Source organism: Podarcis vaucheri (assembly GCF_965113315.1).
Source record: "Podarcis vaucheri genome assembly, chromosome: 2".
Classification (NCBI taxonomy): Eukaryota; Metazoa; Chordata; class Lepidosauria; order Squamata; family Lacertidae; genus Podarcis; species Podarcis vaucheri.
Window position 1 is genome coordinate 49,513,629 of NC_138760.1, and position 17,873 is coordinate 49,531,501.

A 17,873-nucleotide genomic window follows, 5' to 3' on the forward strand; every position below is an offset into this window, starting at 1 on the left:
TCACAGTCCGGTTTAATTGAAGTGCTTGGATTCCAAACGATTTGCTCCCTTCACCTTAAAAATCGCCTCACTTCAGTTTCACTGGGTTATGGATTGGGCTGGCAGTGATTCTTACCTTTTAACACACCAAATTGCAAGTCACGACAAAGCAGCATTGGCAACAGAGAGCAGGATGACATGATGTTAGGCCCAGGTGGAGGTCAGGCAGAAGAGATGAGATTTTTCTTTCTTCCTTTCAAAAATCGATGCATATGTGTTTGAGGGCATGCCTGCACTATTGAGGGAAATGTTAACAAATTTAGTTGAGGCGTTCAAGGCCTGGTCATAAAGGGCAGAAAAGAGCAAACTGGTCAAATGAATTTTACAGGAAACCCCCCCCCCCCCAAAAAAAAAAGGTGGGGCAGGAGGGTTCTAATGATGCGCAGGCTGCATAATAATATCTCTGTGAACCGTAAAAATAATAAAAGCTGAGGCCATTTCCAACATAATCTCTATCAGCAAGATGCCAGTGCTTTTCCAGATTTCCTAACAGGTCCCTGCTAATTCCATGCCAAAACTAGCAGTGGATTTCCTTCTTTTAATCTCCCCTAATGCCTTATTCGATTATTGTCACTGCTCTCCGACCGGGCACCGTCCCTTCATACTGTAATTCCACAACTGAAGCACTCAGATGAGCCTGAACGACGGTGGGGGAATATCAGGGACCGACCACACACACACACACACACACACACACGGCGAAGAGGAGCCCCTGGAAGGCGGGGCTGGCAGGGAGAGGAGGGGGGGGAACCAGCCCAAGTCCATCTGCCCATCCACACTCCTCTAGAGCATTAGGTCTACGGGTATACTACTGGTAGTAAGGAAAACGCCGAGTGGGAGGACAAAACTGAAGAAGGAAGATGGGTCCGACTCAGATTTGCTACAGTTGACCAGGTTGGCATCCAGGTCCTGGGCAGAGCGCAGGCATGGCTTGGTGGCTTCCTTGGATTTGCTTCACTGCGTGGTAAGTAAAGCAAACTTGGGCGCAGAAGTTGGGGCCAGCCTTGCTCTTCTACACCTCGGGACAGCAAATGGCCGGGAGGGCTGCTTTGCTGTTGATCCAAAGTGAAGCAACTTTTTTGGGGAGCATAGGGGTGGTGGTGGGAGTTGGTTTGGGGCAAGAAGGAAGCCTGTGGGTGACGGCGGGGCTCTGTGCTTGCCTCTGCAGCCTCCACAAGGTGCTGGCGGACGACCCCGCCGCCGACGAGGGAGACCTCTACTCGGAGAACATCTCCCGGATCCTGGACAAGCTCCTGGACGGCTACGACAACCGGCTGCGACCCGGGTTCGGCGGCAGGGGCAGCCCAGGTCTTTACTTGTCTTGTACACCTTCCCTCTTTCCCCACGGCGTTTGACCTCTCCCGTTGAGCCGCAGCCTGCGAGCCACAGTTGCCTGCAAGGCGGGCTGCTATCCTACACGTCCCTTCAAGGGAGCCCCATCGGACACCGCGGCGTTTGGGTTGTGGGGCTTGGATTTCCGAGTACAGTATGCGCCGCTGGGGTCGCGCTGCAAGCGGGGGAAAAACCCGGCTTGCTCCTTACCTTGGGGCCGTTGTAGGGTGGGGGGCGTCTTGGGGGGAGATTTCACTGAGGCAAGACCAACCCCGTCCACCTCCCTCCCAGGATCGCACCGCCAAGACACCCCTTCTAAGAAAGTCCTGTTTGGGCATCTGGGGAAGCCAAACAAACCCTACTTTTTGCTACCTACGTGCAAACAAGTTGTTTCCTCCCTTGGTTGAGGGGGAGGGGGAAGCACCCTCAGAATAAATGCCACCCATCTCACTGAACTCTCTCCTTCCTCCCCTCGACGGTGCGCACGCAAACCTTCGCCCCCTGGAACCGCTTCCCAGGAGCCGTGACGGAAGTCAAGACAGACATATACGTGACCAGCTTCGGTCCTGTGTCAGATGTAGAAATGGTAAGACACCCCCACCAGCAACTCAACCCCCCCCCAGCTGTGAGAGGAGCCTTAGTGTCAAAGGAGATCGCCCCCCCCTTCTCCCTCTCTGCCTCTCAAGCCCTTCGGCTGCAAGGGAGCTTGCTCTGCCCCTGTTTTCTAGGATTCATTACGGTGGCATCTGAGTGGACTGTCATTAGAGCAGATTACTCGCTTTAATCTTCTTGACAATCTCTGCCTTGCAGGGACCCGGCCGTGCATTTCCCGTTGGGGCTGCACAGAGAAACGGTTTTGCACGACTGCGATGGGCCAGGCGGGGCAGTTTTAGCATGCATCTTTTTCTCTTCCGAGGGGAGGAGAGCTGTGTGTGCGTGTGTTCAAGCACACTTGCAAATCAAATATTTAGATCATAATGCAAATGTCTGGGTTCACTCCCCCCCCCACTGCTCTCTGGCCTTCCTGGGTGGAAAGCAGGGTTTGTTGGTTAAGAGGGCATCAGAGCTATAAGAAGATTGCGGCCGCTTGCACCACAATGCGGAGAATTATACACAGCAGAGCTCGGAGCAGGGGAAGTAAACTTCGCCAAATGCGCGTCAGGCGGGGAGTGCTCCTTTTGCTCGGTGAAAGAGCAGATGGCAACAGGCACTCATTTATGGAACCTGGGGTGGGCTCATCAGTAGGTTGTGTGCTTGCCCTTGATAGATGCTGTAAACTTCCTCCTAGTAGTATTAGGATCCCTGACATTCTGGAGTCTGGCTATGCACACATGACATTTTATTCTAGAATCAATGGAGACCTGGTGCTTGCTTTTTGCATGTACAGTGGTACCTCAGTTTAAGAACAGCCCTGTTAATGAACGATTCGGATTATGAACTCCACAAAACCGAAAGTAGTGTCCCCGTTTGTGAACTTTACCTCGGTCTAAGAACGGAATCCGAATGGTGGAAGGGCACCGGTGGAAGGAGGCCTCATTAGGGAAAGCACGCCTCGGTTTAAGAATGGCGTTGGTTTAAAAACAGACTTCCAGAACGGATTAAGTTTGTAAACCGAGATACCACTGTAGTCCACACACAGTCTAGATCTGCTGCATATATCCAAAGGCTGCAATCATGCTTGTGGTTCCCCCTGGCATCATTGAGACTTATTGTTGAGTATACAGTGGTACCTCGGGTTAAGTACTTAATTCGTTCCGGAGGTCCGTTCTTAACCCGAAACTGTTCTTAACCTGAAGCACCACTTTAGCTAATGGGGCCTCCTGCTGCCGCCGCGCCGCCAGAACATGATTTCTGTTCTCATCCTGAAGCAAAGTTCTTAACCTGAAGCACTATTTCTGGGTTAGTGGAGTCTGTAACCTGAAGTGTATGTAACCTGAAGCGTATGTAACCTGAGGTACCACTGTATAGGCGAAAGGCTGGTTGGTAAAACAAGGTGCTTCCAACCTCAATCCTGGGTTTTGTCTGTCCATTCCACCTACCAAGGATTTTTAAAAGTTCTTACAAAATGCATTGCAATGCGCTGAGAAGAGAAGTGAAATACGAGGTACAATCTCACAAATATGGGTGCCATAAATGATTGTTAAAAAATAAAAACAATATACCGTATAATGCCATAAAAGTTGGTGAGGCTTTTGATGAGCAGGGATATGTTATAGGGGAAAAACAGAAGTGAAGCTTTCTATAACTGGTTTATTTACTTAGAAGTGCAGTCTGATGTTCACAGGGAACATGGAGTGGTGTATTCAGACCTAATGCTAAACTTGGTTAAGCATCATGCAAACAACCTTTGGGCTTGGCTGCTCCTCTCACCTCTTCTGGTGTGGCTTTGAAGAGGATATCTGGAGCTATCACTTTTGCTTCCAGTTCATGGCAATTTAGCATAATTTCCAAACTTCAAACTGTGGTTACTGTTAATTATAGTTTAAAGAAATAAACCAGGATCAGAAACCATGGTTTAAAGTTGGCTTTCAGTAAACCATAGTTAAGACTAAACAGAGTTTGCCCAGGTTTGGACGTTAGACTAAACTGTGGCTGTACCAGAGGAGAATGGAGTTGATGAGCCCAAGGCTTGTTCACGTTAGGTTAAATCACACTTGAGTGTTGTGTCTGAAATCATCTAGTGAGTACATCAGTGCCTGCTGGCAACTTGCTCTGGCATTCCTGAATTTGAATGAGAAGCAGCCAAAAACTAGGATTCTTATTTATGTGAACTGGGGTTTTGAAGGCAAAATCTTTATGATCCAACAGCCCTGGTGTTTCCAAGAGGACAAAAGTTAGGTTATAAGTTGCACCGTTACCAGAATAATAAAACACAGTGTTCTGTCCTGCAAGCTCCAATCTCCCTTCCAAGTTCTTCATTATATTGGATTTCTATAGGTGTCTGGTGTGTTTGGGTTGGGGGTTGGATGGGGAAGCTTGGTGGGCTGGGTTAGACCCCCTTGTTAGAGATTTCCCACTACTCATCTACAGTGAACATGGAACTCTTGATCCTACAACTGCCTGCAGGGGGAAGGAACCTGGTTCAGGAAGTACTATCAGTGTGAAGAGAGGGGATAGAAGAAGGCAGGAACTGATGATTGAATAGCACAGCAAGCAGATGGGCACCATTTGTAGCAAATGCCTTGGGCCAGACAGTGTTGACTGTCTTGCTTATACTTCAAACCTCTTCCTCTTCTTATACATTAGTTCAAAAACAAATCTATAAAAATCCACTAAATCTCTTCCCACCCACTCCCTTGGCTCTCACTCCAGGAAAGCTTTTACCCAACCACAACCCAGTTAAATCCAAACCTCTTCTAAAAAATAAAAAGAATTGTCATCCTAAATCAATACCATATATCAGTTATAAGGCATTAGTTTCAGGAATTACATTCTGTTTTATGAATACATATCAAGATATCTGTTTTTGTGATAGCAAATTATCCATTATTCACTGATTAATTGGGGGCAATTTATCAAGAAATAGGATATGTTTTCCTTTCATAGGCTGGCTCCTTTTTAAGGAATTACTTAAGGATAATAGGATTAAAGTGATTAAGTAGTGAATGGAGTGTGGTTAACATGTGCATGTAAGCCTTCCCACTAAGTAACCATATATTGTTACTAGAGAGGCTGGGTCCTGATCTTCAGCTCACTTGTTTTCTCAATAGGAATATACCATGGATGTTTTCTTTCGGCAAATGTGGATTGATGAGAGGTTGAAATTTGGTGGGCCCACTGAAATTCTGAGATTGAACAATTTAATGGTCAGTAAAATATGGACACCAGACACCTTTTTTAGAAACGGGAAGAAGTCAATTGCTCATAATATGACAACTCCAAACAAACTTTTCAGGATAATGCAGAACGGCACCATCCTCTATACCATGAGGTAAGTAGGCACTCTAATGGCATGGACTTTTGTTCTGACATGTATTTCCACCCCCACCCCCCAATCTGCTGGTGATTTAACTCAGCTCAATTCTGCTCTCCTTTGTAGACTTACCATTAATGCTGACTGTCCTATGCGTCTGGTAAACTTCCCTATGGATGGACATGCTTGTCCCCTGAAGTTTGGGAGCTGTAAGTATGCAAATAGTTCCTATCTTTCAGTAGAAGCAAAGTCTTAGGCAACATAATATACTGCCTCTTGATATACTGTTTCTTGAAATAGGGGCTTTAGCACAATCTCTTATAATGCTAGTATGTTTCTTAAAAATGGGCCCTTAATGAAATAATTTGCTGCAGTAGGATCTTCTAGGCTAGGCAACCAGGTCGGCTGCTCAAAGCAATGCTTTCTTACAGAGTTCCTAGACTGTGCTTTGCTACCTCAGCTGAACATGGCCTTGGTAGTAACTTGTAATGATTGGTGCAGTGATAATAATAATAATAATAATAATAATAATAATAATAATAGGTAATATAAGTTTTCAGTGTCTGCGGTGGTAAGTCTGGGGTGCATCAGAATTGACACTGATCCCCACAGCCACTTTCCTTATTTATTCCTTTAAGAAGCATTTTATATTTAAGGGGCTGAGGAGAATGAAATGCTTATTCCAATCTTAAGTTACAATCAGGAGTGCAGTTTTAGTCATTGCTGTAAACCTTTTAGAGAAAATCACTTGGTAAAACTTGGCTATCCTCAAGAATGATACCTGCTTGGGTCAGTAGGCTTTAAGATAAGGACTCATAGGCGTAGAACCTATGTTGTTGTTCAACTCCCATCAGCCCCAGCCAGCATGGCCAATGGTAAGGGAAAATGGAGTTGTAGTCCAGCAGCATCTGGGGAGTCAAAGATTTCATACCCTGTGCTAAATCGGTGCCAAGGGAGAAAATGGGCACACACTCAACCCTTTATTCTTTCCCAGCCAAACTATTTGCCTAGGAGTCTGCTGCACAAGGACGAGTTAACAGTGGAAGAGAAACTTGGCCATTGTGCACTGAACTTACCTATCAAAGCTTGTGTGAAGCCTTGTAATTGGAAGCTGGGGATGAAAGATGCCATGCTTCAGATCTCAAGTTTAGAAAAGCTGTCTCATGGAATTTGATTTAGGATGTGAAAACAAGTTTGCCTTGAGTCTCGCTTCAGGGTGCTTTGCCCAAGTTGATGGAAAAATAAAGGATCTTTCCTGAATTTAATTCTTAGTTTCACATCTCCCTCTCCAGTTCTTTGGCAAGGGAAGTGATATTTGTCGCCTAGTCTAGTAGGAATATGGAAGTTCTCACCTGCTGGTGTGGAAGGAGGGAGAGTACCTAAAGACATGATGAATGAGGCTTCAAGATGCTCTGTGAAGGATACCATGGCTTCCTTTCTTTCAGCCACAGGTTAAAACGTACAGGCAACATTTTTGGGTTGAAGAGATGCTTCAGTGGTTTCTGCATAAACCTGGATATCATCACTATTGCTTAGTTATCATGCATGATAGGAATAGTTACAATTAATGATTTACTGAGGGAGGTGGATGTGTCTTGTTGGAATTGCAGTATAATACTTCCTGAAGTTTCATCTACTTTGAAAATTAGAACACAGGGATGGCATTAGCCTGCTGCAACAAAAACGACAGTGTCTTTTGGCACTTTATAGACTAATAGATTTATTATGGAGTAAGCTATTGTGGACTAGAACTCATCAAATGCTTAAAATGTTGGTCTCAATTGGCAGACAGCTGTCCATTCATCCACCACCCACGCTATAGAGAAAAATATATAAAACATAGACTTGGATCCGTGCTTAGTTAGTTACTAAGTTGGTCCCATTGAAATCAATGGGACTTAAGTCATGACTAACTTGTTGGATTGATTTCATTGGGATCTCTGTTCAACCAATTTCATTCAGAACTAACCCACTGGGGCCAGGTGGCCATGAAATGCAAGAGGTACAAATGGCGACAGTTCTGTGTAAAGAATAAATATATGGAAGATAAGCACAGTGACCATATACAACAAAAGTGAGGAGCAGGGGGAGTGAGATGGTTGATAGCTGTGCCCTTTTTGAGTCTTTTCTCCATCCACCAAGACCTAGGTTGTCCTTTCAGCCACTCTGGTATGGTTACTTAACGCCAAGTTGGTCTTTAAGAAAATATCTGTCACTCACAATTTGGTCATAGATGAGGGAGCTAAGCTGGTGTGTATTACCAAGACCTGGGTGGACTAGTTGGGTGGAATTGGCCTGGTGCAGTTTTATCTACCTGAGTACTTTGGTAAACAGCAGGGCAAGGAGGATGTCACTGTGGTCCATAAGGATTCTGTCTCACTCACCAGACCGTTCCACTCCTGTGTAGAATTCAAGGGATTGCATCTAGTGTGGGCCCGGGAGGCAAAATAGGGGTGCTGCTGGTGCCTCGCCCACCCCAACTCAGGACTTCACGGCTACCACAGCCACCAAGGAGCATGCTGCAGTGCATGCCGTTGATTTGGTATTTGCGCCAGAACTTAAAGAGGATAGACTGGAGCAGGGGGCTTGTAGTTTCTTTTTCTTTGCAGTCTTACTTTGGTTGTCAAACACCTTGGTACTCATACATTTTAGCTCCCGAATGCTGGAAATCTGGAAGTAAGTGTTCCGGTTTTCGAATGTTTTTCAGAACCTGAACATCTGACGTGGCTTCTGCTTGAGTACAGGAAGCTCCTGCAGCCAATCAGAAGCCGCACCTTGGTTTTCGAACAGTTTCAGGAGTCGATTGGAGTCCCGGAACAGATAAAGTTCAAGAACCAAGGTTCCACTGTATCTGTTTTCCACTTAACAACAGTCATGTCTAAATGGTGTACAGGAAAGTTAATCCACTGTCATGGTCAGACCATTCCTTGGTGAGGTTTGGTCTGATGGCATCAGTTTCCACTGCAGGGATTGGGGACACATAAAGATGGTCCACTCCCAGAGACTAATGGAATCTGATGGATTCCTGAATACTCCAAGGGATTTTGTGACAGAGGCGGTGATCTTATTGAGCCCTATTGTTGCTGTGGAACGGTGTGGTGAAGCAGGTATTCAACGTGATTGCAGTGGCACGGAGCCCTGTCTTCTCCCTTATTTTCAAGGCGGCTTAGGAAAATGAAGCAATTTGGACAATGGCTGGAATGCAAGTAGAGCAAATCTGAGCAGGAAGATGACATAATGTTTGCTAGAGCACACAATTGTTCCTACCACATGGTGGTGAAGGTGGCAAAGAAGGATCTCTGTTGCATCCTCAGATAGCCATGTGGCAGAGTTGTTCTGAGTGGTATGGGAATTTTTCTTTCTTTCAATTTTGTATTTGCAGTTGTAACAAAAGAAATAATAATAATAATAATAATAATAATAATAATAATAATAATAATAATAATACAAAAAACCCTGCCAGATGACATTGAAATTAAAATACTCCACCATAGGGGAATTTTTAAAGATTGATTCCTGTTAATATGATTTTAGAACGCTTAGAAAGCTGCTGTGACAAGTTTCTGAGGTACCTTGAGAATAAAATTGAAATGGACACCAACACTGAGACAGGTTCCCAATAAAATGGAGACTTGGTTGGTGGCTGGTTCCCAGGCCCAGAAACTGGGCAAGTTACCTGTTTTCCACAGAGCTGCACTTCCTCTGAAGGAACAGACACATATTCCGGGGGATGCTCTGAGATCCATCACTGTCATTGGAGGCGCAAGTGGTCTCTATGGAGAGAAATACATTTTGCTGGCATTGGCTGGTAAGGCAACTGTGGCTTTTCCTGGATAGTCTGGCCAGAATGATCCATGTGCTGGTAACCTCAAGACTGGATTAATGTAAAATGTTAGGTTGCATTTGAAGTTACTTTGGAACAGCCATGGCTAGGATTGCCACCATGAACATATTGCACCAGTCTTGAAAGAGCTCCATGGATGTTTTTCACATGCTGCTGAGCAAAGTTCAAGCTGCTTGCACTGACTGAAGACAGAGTCTGCATTCTATTGACCTGCCTATGAATTAAGATCTATGGAGGAAACTCACCAAACCATTTCTAGACTTCCCTCCCTTCCCATAAGTGGTTGGTGCTGATTCTGCTGAGTTTTTGGCATCAGCTGCATGCCTTTTTTGCATTGCTACTTTACATTGCTGGTTGCGTGCTAATTTGGATATTTTCCTGCCTGTTGTTGTTTAAACGTGTACGTGATTTTAATGTCAATGTGATGGTAATGGGATTGCTCTGGTAATGAAGAGCGGGTAAGAGAAATATTATAAATAAATAAAACCATGATGGGGGAATAATAATGCTGTTGTGACTGGCTGCTGTGCTAATCTGGTGTGCGTTTAAATTTTATGCTGTGCCAGGAAGGGGAACCTTTTTCAGCCTGAGGACTGCGTACTGCATTCTGGGCAAGCTGCCAGCGGCAGTGAGACCAGCGGCAGAAGTGGGCAGAACAATTAATGTAAATTTTACCTTTGTAGAATAGGCTAGTTTCTACACCCACTCACCCTCATGCATCCCCCATCCAGGCAAACAAGAGGCAGTAACTGAGTTCATGGGCAGATTTCAGCCTGGCAAAAACACTCAGGGTGCAAAACAGGGTCAGTGAGGGGTGTGGCCTGGGCAGAGTTCCAGAAGCCAGGCGGAGAGGCTTGGAGAGCTGCATTCAGTGGCAGAGCTTGATGCTTCAGCACCGGGGGGTGGAGAGCAAGCGGGGGTGGGGCTGGCGCACGTCCCAGGGGTGTAACGCGCCGCCTGTGGGGGTGGGACGCCCAGTGCGGGCGGGGGAGCAGCCGCGATGGCACCCTGGGGATCGTGCTGCCAGGGGCGGTGCACTCCCCCCGCACTCCTCTTCCTCCGCCTGTGGCTGCATTGTGCCCGGGACTGCATTGGACCCCTTGCGTTTCACAGCTATTAGGACCTCCTGTCCACAAGTGTGAAAGTTGCACGGAAACTAAAGAGTCGTGCTGGAGAAGCAGAAAACGTTTGCCTCGTTGGCTTTTCCTTCAGCAAATGGAATATGGGGGTGTCCATTTTCCCCATACATCTAGACTGTGAGATAAGCCTGGAGCAAATCCCTGAGTCTCTTTAACCAGGAGAGTTTGAAATACGTCTTGCATTTTCAATACTCAGACCCTCTAGCCCAAACAGAGAGTCTGCAGAAGTCAAAGTACAGTATTCTCTGGCCATTCTGAACTAGAGCATGTGATGGTTCACTAACAGCAACGGGAACAGTGCATAGAACATAGATCACACCACACTGTGTGCTTCAGCAGCAGCATCTACCAAAGAAGAGATTTGCTGCTTATTTTGGCATTAGGAGTTAAGTATAATTAGCTCATGACAACCCCCCTCCTCTCTCTCTTTCTCTCTCCCTCCCTGACCCAGACGCCTATCCTAAAAGTGAGATTATTTACACCTGGAAAAAAGGACCATTGTATTCGGTGGAAATTCCACAAGAATCTTCCAGTCTTCTCCAGTATGATCTTATAGGGCAAACAGTCTCTAGTGAAACGATAAAATCCAATACAGGTAAGATCACATCTGCATGCAGAGTGCCAACATTAGAAAATGACCACTGAGATTTTCAACATGATACATTTTACACGCTCACAGTGTGACTTGACTATGTGTCCAATGGCACACTTGCTCCAAGTGCTAGTCCTTTGGAGAATAAATGATAATGAATCTATTGCTGGGAGTTCTGATGGCTCCTCCCAGTTCCAGGCCAGCTCTCTTTGCTGCCATGCAAAAGGCTGAGGTGCAAAGGCAAGAAAGCGGGTGTGTTATGGGACTCTGAATCCACACTTTGCCTCAAAGCTTCCTAGGCAAAAGTATTCACCAGGTTTATATACAGCAGGAACACTTGGGAAATACAAAATGTTGTCTTGGGTGTAAAATTCAGCTTCCTGTGCTCTCTTTCATTATGCCTCCCCCCAAAAAATTGTTTAGTCCATATGGTTGTGAAGTTATGCCTGGAAGTTTGTGGACAATGTCTGTTGAAATCTGAGAAGCCTAGCATTTCAAAGGGACGTGGACAAGGCCTCCCTAATATAAAGTAAAACCAGAATTAATTGAAAAATACGGGGGAAATGCAAAAGGGTAGAATATGTTGCAAACGCAGCTTTTCCTGATAACAGAATTGTTATTTTTTAATGATGAGTACACACAGCTCTCCCTATGTGTTTATTTAAGACATTCCAAGATTCTCTAATACATGGACAAAGATAATGCTGATATACTTGTTTCCTAACAGGTGAATACGTAATAATGACTGTTTATTTCCACTTACAAAGGAAGATGGGCTACTTCATGATTCAGATATATACTCCCTGCATCATGACAGTCATCCTCTCTCAGGTGTCTTTCTGGATTAATAAGGAGTCTGTTCCAGCTAGGACAGTTTTTGGTATGCTGGTACTATCATCTCTGCCCGAAACCACTCTGCATCATTCCATTTATCCACCATTTTTCATTGCTTTGTGTGTTTCTCATAGGCGAGTATTCACTTCAGGTACTCTATTTTCATCTGCAAAGGAAAATAGGCTACTATCTCATTCAGACATACATCCCCTGCATTATGACTGTAATCCTGTCCCAAGTTGTGTTTTGGATCAACAAAGAAGCTGTCCCAGCAAGAACTGTGGCTGGTATTCATGCTTTCTTCTCATGACCTTCATTTGCTCGTTGCTTCGTTCGTTCAGGGTATTGTACTGCGATAGAGATTAGCATTGTTTTTAATTAAAGAATGTGACAGAGGAAAACTATGTGTTGAGGATTTACCTGGGGGTAAGTGCCACTGAATCTTCTGTGTAGTCATGGATCTAACTGAACTCTTGCCGGGGAGATGGTTTCTAATGAACTTCCATAGGATCTCATTGCAAGCCTGTAGCTCTGCAGCTTTAGGAATTGAGTGCCACTGAACGCTTCTCTGCTCCTGCCAGTGGAAATGAATAGTACTTGCTGTGGCTTCTAGCTCAGGCTGTAAATCTGTTTATTGGGTACATGGCAGTTACACAAAGAGAAGTTGGTGTGTGCAGAGCTTGGAAGCCTGAAAAAGGATACATACAGAGGCCTAACAGCTTCCTTGTCACCCTTATTTTGCAGGGATCACCACTGTCCTCACAATGACTACGTTGAGCATCAGCGCCCGCCACTCTTTGCCCAAGGTGTCTTATGCTACTGCCATGGATTGGTTCATTGCTGTGTGCTTTGCCTTTGTCTTCTCTGCACTTATCGAGTTTGCAGCTGTCAACTACTTTACCAATCTTCAGACTCAAAGAGCAATGAAGAAGGCAGCCAGGGCAGCCGCACTAGCAGCCGCGCTCTCAGCAGCTACCGTACCGGCGGAGGACGAGATAGTCTCGGTAATTGCTCACATTTCTGATAATAAGCATCGTATAGGAAGAGACAGCCAAAGTAGTGAATGCCAAACAATTGAACAATATTAAAGTGATCTTAGTCTGGGAGAGGTTGCATAATCAAATCGCATCATCAATGCAGGAGCTGAGTAAGTTGTTTCCCCAAACTTTTAAAAGTGAAAGCGCAGGGATTATTTTGTGTGTGTGTATTTATATATATGACTGTATTCCATATCCATTTTATCAGAATATTAATTTTCAGCCTTGCCAGGCAAATTTCTCCAGTGCTTTCTGTGTCACTGGCATGGAAAGCAATGCAGTATACCCTTCAAGGGGATGTGCACACGCCATATATTCTTGGATCAGTTTGTAACTGGCATTCTTTAAGTGGGTCATTGCGGGGGGGGGAGAGAAAGGGGGGGATTAGACTTTACAGAAACTTGGCATCTTCCCATACGCTTGGCTGTCTTGGATGCAGCCCAGCAAAAGTTATGGAATGGCTGGAATCTCGCAGTGCCGAACTCACATGAGATATTAAAGGGCTTTACTTCATAGAAGGAAAAGCTGCTGCGCTGGTAATTTCAAACATCTTGTGTTTCCATCATGATAGAAATGCAATTTAGGAAGTGCTTGGCAGATGCAGCAGTGAGAGAGACCCTTCTGGGCAAAGTCCCACCCCCTCTTTGATCCCTCAATGCCCTGATGGTTCAGAGATTCCCTAGATGGCCCCAAGATACTTCTTAACTTTCTTCCCTGTCTCCTCACTGGGATTCCTACCTTTTTTTTTACCCAGCCCTGCTCATCTGCATTGGCAACCCAGCACAGAGAAATTAAGCAAGTGAGGCTTTTCCCATCACTTCTTTCCATGTCAAGGAAAATTTAGCTCCTGAACCTCTATGCAGAATCACAGGGACAGAGCCATCTCTTATGGCCTGTTTCCTCCACACGGATCTGGTACAGGAAGAAGAGTGAGAAAGTCAGCAGTCGACTTCACTGAACAGGGAGCCCACAGTGTAGGGATGGTGAACTTAGCCTAGAACTGATGGGGCCCCGAGTGGGAAAATACCTGGTGGGCCACAGGTTCCCAGCCCTACAGTGGTGGCCTGAGAAATTCTTGCCACACAGATGGAAAGGACAATAGCGCAATGGTAAAATATATGCTAGCTATGCAGAAAGTCCTTTGTTTAATCTTTGGCATCTTCCAATAGGGCTGGGATAGTCCTACAGGCAACAATGAGCTAGATCAGGGAAATGGGAACAGCTCATTCATTCATTCATTTCTTATTTATTCCATTTGTTTACCACTCTTCACAACGTTGAGTGCAGGTAGTCCTTCCAAATGGCCCATGAGGTCATTTCTTGCAAGCCAAACCCACCTGTCACTGAGGTGACACCATCTGACGTTACCTGTAAACAGGGGAGGAACAAGGTGGGGGTGGTGAGGGCGGACTGCCCCGGGTGTCATCAGAGGAGGCATGCAGGAGGCAGGCAGGCAAACAAGCAGCGGATGGAGGGAAGGAGAGAAGCAGAAGCTCCCTCAACTCAGGACCCAAACCCTGTAACCCCCCCCCAAAAAAGCTCAACAACTATCAGCAACTTTGGCCAACCCTCCCCTAAAAAAAGCTGAACAACTCCTGGCAATGACAATGGGTAGATCACAGCTAGTCTTTTTATACTGTGAGTAGATCGCAGTCTCTTGGGAGTCCAACTAGATTTCAATGTGGGGTGGGGGGTGACAAGAAATTTTCCACACCTGGCACCACCTGACCTTGCTACGCCACTGCCTGTCAATCATTCCTGCTGATGCAAGTGCTTTCTGAGTCACGGCACATTTCCATGCCTTACTGCGACACCTCCACTTGATTGTGGCTTCAGTTGTCACTTGTGTCAGTGGCCTGGCTTAGGATGGCTGCTTTCTGTGTTCATACTAGATCAGGCCCCAGGAAGCCGGAAGATGGCATACATAACCTGTTACGGGTTTCCCCCTTATTTATTTCCTTGGGTAACTTCCTTTAAAGTGGGTTGCTGTGGTAAAGTAAACATAAGGGCAGTTTTACCACATACTGAACTCCATATCGGTTTATGATTCTATTCTATGCTATGATTGGTATATTTTTCCTGGAAGCATTTCCGGACCTTTAAACAATTTTATGTTGGATGGACAGATGCTTAATGGATACACTTTTCCACACCACTACTGTTCCATGTCCTGAAAAACATCTTTTGAATTTTATGCAGGTGCCTAAGGTACAGGAGCTCTACTAGTAAAGGGAGAAATGCTCTTTAATAAACTTGTACCTCTTGTTCCATTAACGCCTGCATGACAGGCAAGCAACTGAGGAGCTGAAGTTTTCCTTGTCATTAAAGGTTCTATTGTTGAACATTTACTAGTTGTACAGCTGTTCAAAGTACAGGAACCCTGAAAGAAAAAAAAGTTTCAATGCTTTGACCACATTATGGAGGTGACAGCATAATTCAATTACTGTATTTTTCACTCTATAAGATGCACTTTTCCCCCTTCAAAAATTAAGGGGAAATGTGTGTGCGTCCTATGGAGCGAGTGCAGGCTCTTTGGCTTCAGCGATAGCAATGTGAAGCCTCCTAAGCGCAGAGGGAGAGCTCCCCCCGCACTCCGGAGGCTTTGCGTTACTTTTGCTGAAGCCGCTTGAAGCCCCTGGAGTGCAGCGGGAACTCCCGCTGGGCTCTGGGGGCTTAAGGTAGCTATCCCCAAGTCTTTGGAGTGCAGCAGGAGTTCCTGCTGCGCTCTGAAGGCTTGCAGATAGCCGCCTGAAGCCCAAAGCCCCGGAGTGCAGCGCGAACTCCCGCTGCGCTCCGGGGGCTTCAGGCAGCTATCCCCAAGTCTTTGGAGTGCAGCAGGAGTTCCCGCTGTGCTCTGAAGGCTTGCAGATAGCCTCCTGAAGCCTGGAGAGTGAGAGGGGTCAGTGCACAGGCTTCGCTTCGCTGGAGAGGTGCTGCACAGTTTCCCCCCTCTGCGCAGCACCCTTTCAGCGAAGCAGGAGGAGAAATGGAAGGGGCTCCGTTTATCCTGCCGCTTCGCTGAAGGGGCGCTGAGCAGAGGGGGAGAAGTGAAGGAAGGGGGAAACCCTCCACTCCTTCAGATATTAGAACACCCCAAAATAAGGTGCTGCTCTTTGGATAACACAGGCTTTGGTGTTTTAAGAGCTACTGCTAGTGGGTTGGAGCGTGACTACAGAAATGAATTCCGTCCAAGAGGAGTCATGATACTTGGAATGGGATAGTGCTGAGGATATATATCCTACTCCCTACCCCAGTTGCTTTCCCTCTCCATTTCTACTCCTGCTGGTAGTCCTGCATGCCAGTTATTCATTGTATAGGCTGCTGAAGTGTAGGAGGTCAGCCATGTGTTTGATGATCAAGCTGTGTAGGTTTTACTAACGCTGATATTATTGTTTAGTCATATCTGCTTGCGGTGGAGAAGGGAGGTGGGTTTAGATTGCACCTTGTGTTCATCTCTTTTAGGGACAAAACATTCTGTGTCTTTACGGATGCAGAAAACTAGTAGCAGGGGACATTTCCTCCACCACTCACTGCATCACAATGTTGAGGTGGGAAGAAAGTCTCTGCTTATTAAATGGCAATTTTAAAGAACACAAAAAGCAAAGGAAGCCGAACTCTGGTCAGTGAACCACACTCAGGGGCCAGGTTTTTCCATTGATTTCTGCAATCAGCACATTCCAGTAATAAGGCTTTCCCCTGGACTGTGACTTTCCTGCATGTTTGAATGCTTCCCCACCAAAATCTCCCTCACCTGCATTTGGAAAAATAGCATGTTAGTACAAAACGTAGGCTAAATATTGCTCCCTCGCATGCTGTTTTCCTATGCACGTGTTTTGGAATTGGTTGCAAGGTGGGGAATACAACACATGCTTGTATGTTATTTTCACTGTTATGAACCCTAGCATGTGCTTTTTTGTACATATTACTTGTCTGAAGAACTGCATTGCTAAAGTGCAGATTTTGAAAGATGGCTGTGTTTTGGTTTGTGAACTTTCTAGATTCTCCTTTCAATGCAAACTGAATCAAATCTCTCCCCTATCCCTACGTGTGATATAGCAATGTTGGATTTAGGATGGGATCAAGAGGGACAGAAACCCTACTCAGGCATTTGTTCCTCTTCATATAGATATGGCAGTGGGAATGAACACCTTTACTCCACTTGTTCCATTGCATTTCTGTTCACCCTCCATGAGTTGGAGGGTGATGGTCCATAGCAGGGAGCTTGCTCAACTCCTACAGACTCCCTGATACACAGTGCTGATGGCCACCCTCCTACTGTGAATGGCTGGGAATGTGCCAAAGAGGACAGGGCATGAGTGCTCATCCCTGTTCTTCCTCTGTGCGATCAACATTGCATATACAGTCGTACCTAGGATCTCGAATGCCTTGCGAGTTGAATGTTTTGGCTCCCGAACGCCACAAACCCAGAAGTGAGTGTTCCAGTCTGTGAATGCTCTGTGGAACCAGAACGTCCAATGCAACTTCCACAGCTTCCAATTGGCTGCAGGAGCTTCCTGCAGCCAATCAGAAGCTGGGCCTTGGTTTCTGAACGTTTTGGAAGTCGAATGGACTTCCAGAATGGATTCCGTTCGACTTCCTAGGTACCAGGGTTGTAACAACTGACTGGAGAGGCTAGGGAGATAGCAGGATGCCGTAGTTTCTTGAAGGGCTATTATTGCTATTAAAGGTAAAGGGACCCTGACCATGAGGTCCAGTCATGATCGTCTCTGGTGTTGCAGTGCTCATCTCGCTTTATTGGCCAAGGGAGCTGGCGTACAGCTTCCGGGTCATGTGGCCAGCATGACTAAGCTGCTTCTGGCAAACCAGAGCAGCACACAGAAACGTCGTTTACGTTCCCACCAGAGCAGTACCTATTTATCTACTTGCATTTTGACATGCTTTCAAATTGCTAGGTTGGCAGGAGCTGGGACCGAGCACGGGACCTCACCCCATCGCGGGGATTCGAACCGCCGACCTTCTGATCGGCAAGTCCTAGGCTCTGTGGTTTAACCCACAGCACCACCCGCATCCCTACATTATTGCCATTAGGAGTGCTCAAAGAAAAGGGAGAGCTGGCATTTTGTGTATAAATATGCCTATGTATTTTAAACACACACACACACACACACACACACACACACAC

The 17,873-nt window shown here is 46.0% G+C and overlaps 1 protein-coding gene across 1 annotated transcript in view; it reads left to right on the forward strand.

Annotated features, from left to right (window-relative positions):
• Nucleotides 1-828: 828 nt before the first annotated feature.
• Nucleotides 829-17,873, forward strand: part of GABRA6 (gamma-aminobutyric acid type A receptor subunit alpha6) — a 32,857-nt gene continuing 15,812 nt past the window's right edge. The window contains exons 1-8 of the mRNA XM_082214736.1: nt 829-1,003; nt 1,208-1,347; nt 1,890-1,957; nt 5,082-5,302; nt 5,411-5,493; nt 10,719-10,862; nt 11,587-11,739; nt 12,438-12,697. Coding sequence (XP_082070862.1) covers nt 966-1,003; nt 1,208-1,347; nt 1,890-1,957; nt 5,082-5,302; nt 5,411-5,493; nt 10,719-10,862; nt 11,587-11,739; nt 12,438-12,697 — 1,107 coding nt within the window. The 5' untranslated portion in view covers nt 829-965. The remainder of the gene's footprint in view (nt 1,004-1,207; nt 1,348-1,889; nt 1,958-5,081; nt 5,303-5,410; nt 5,494-10,718; nt 10,863-11,586; nt 11,740-12,437; nt 12,698-17,873) is intronic.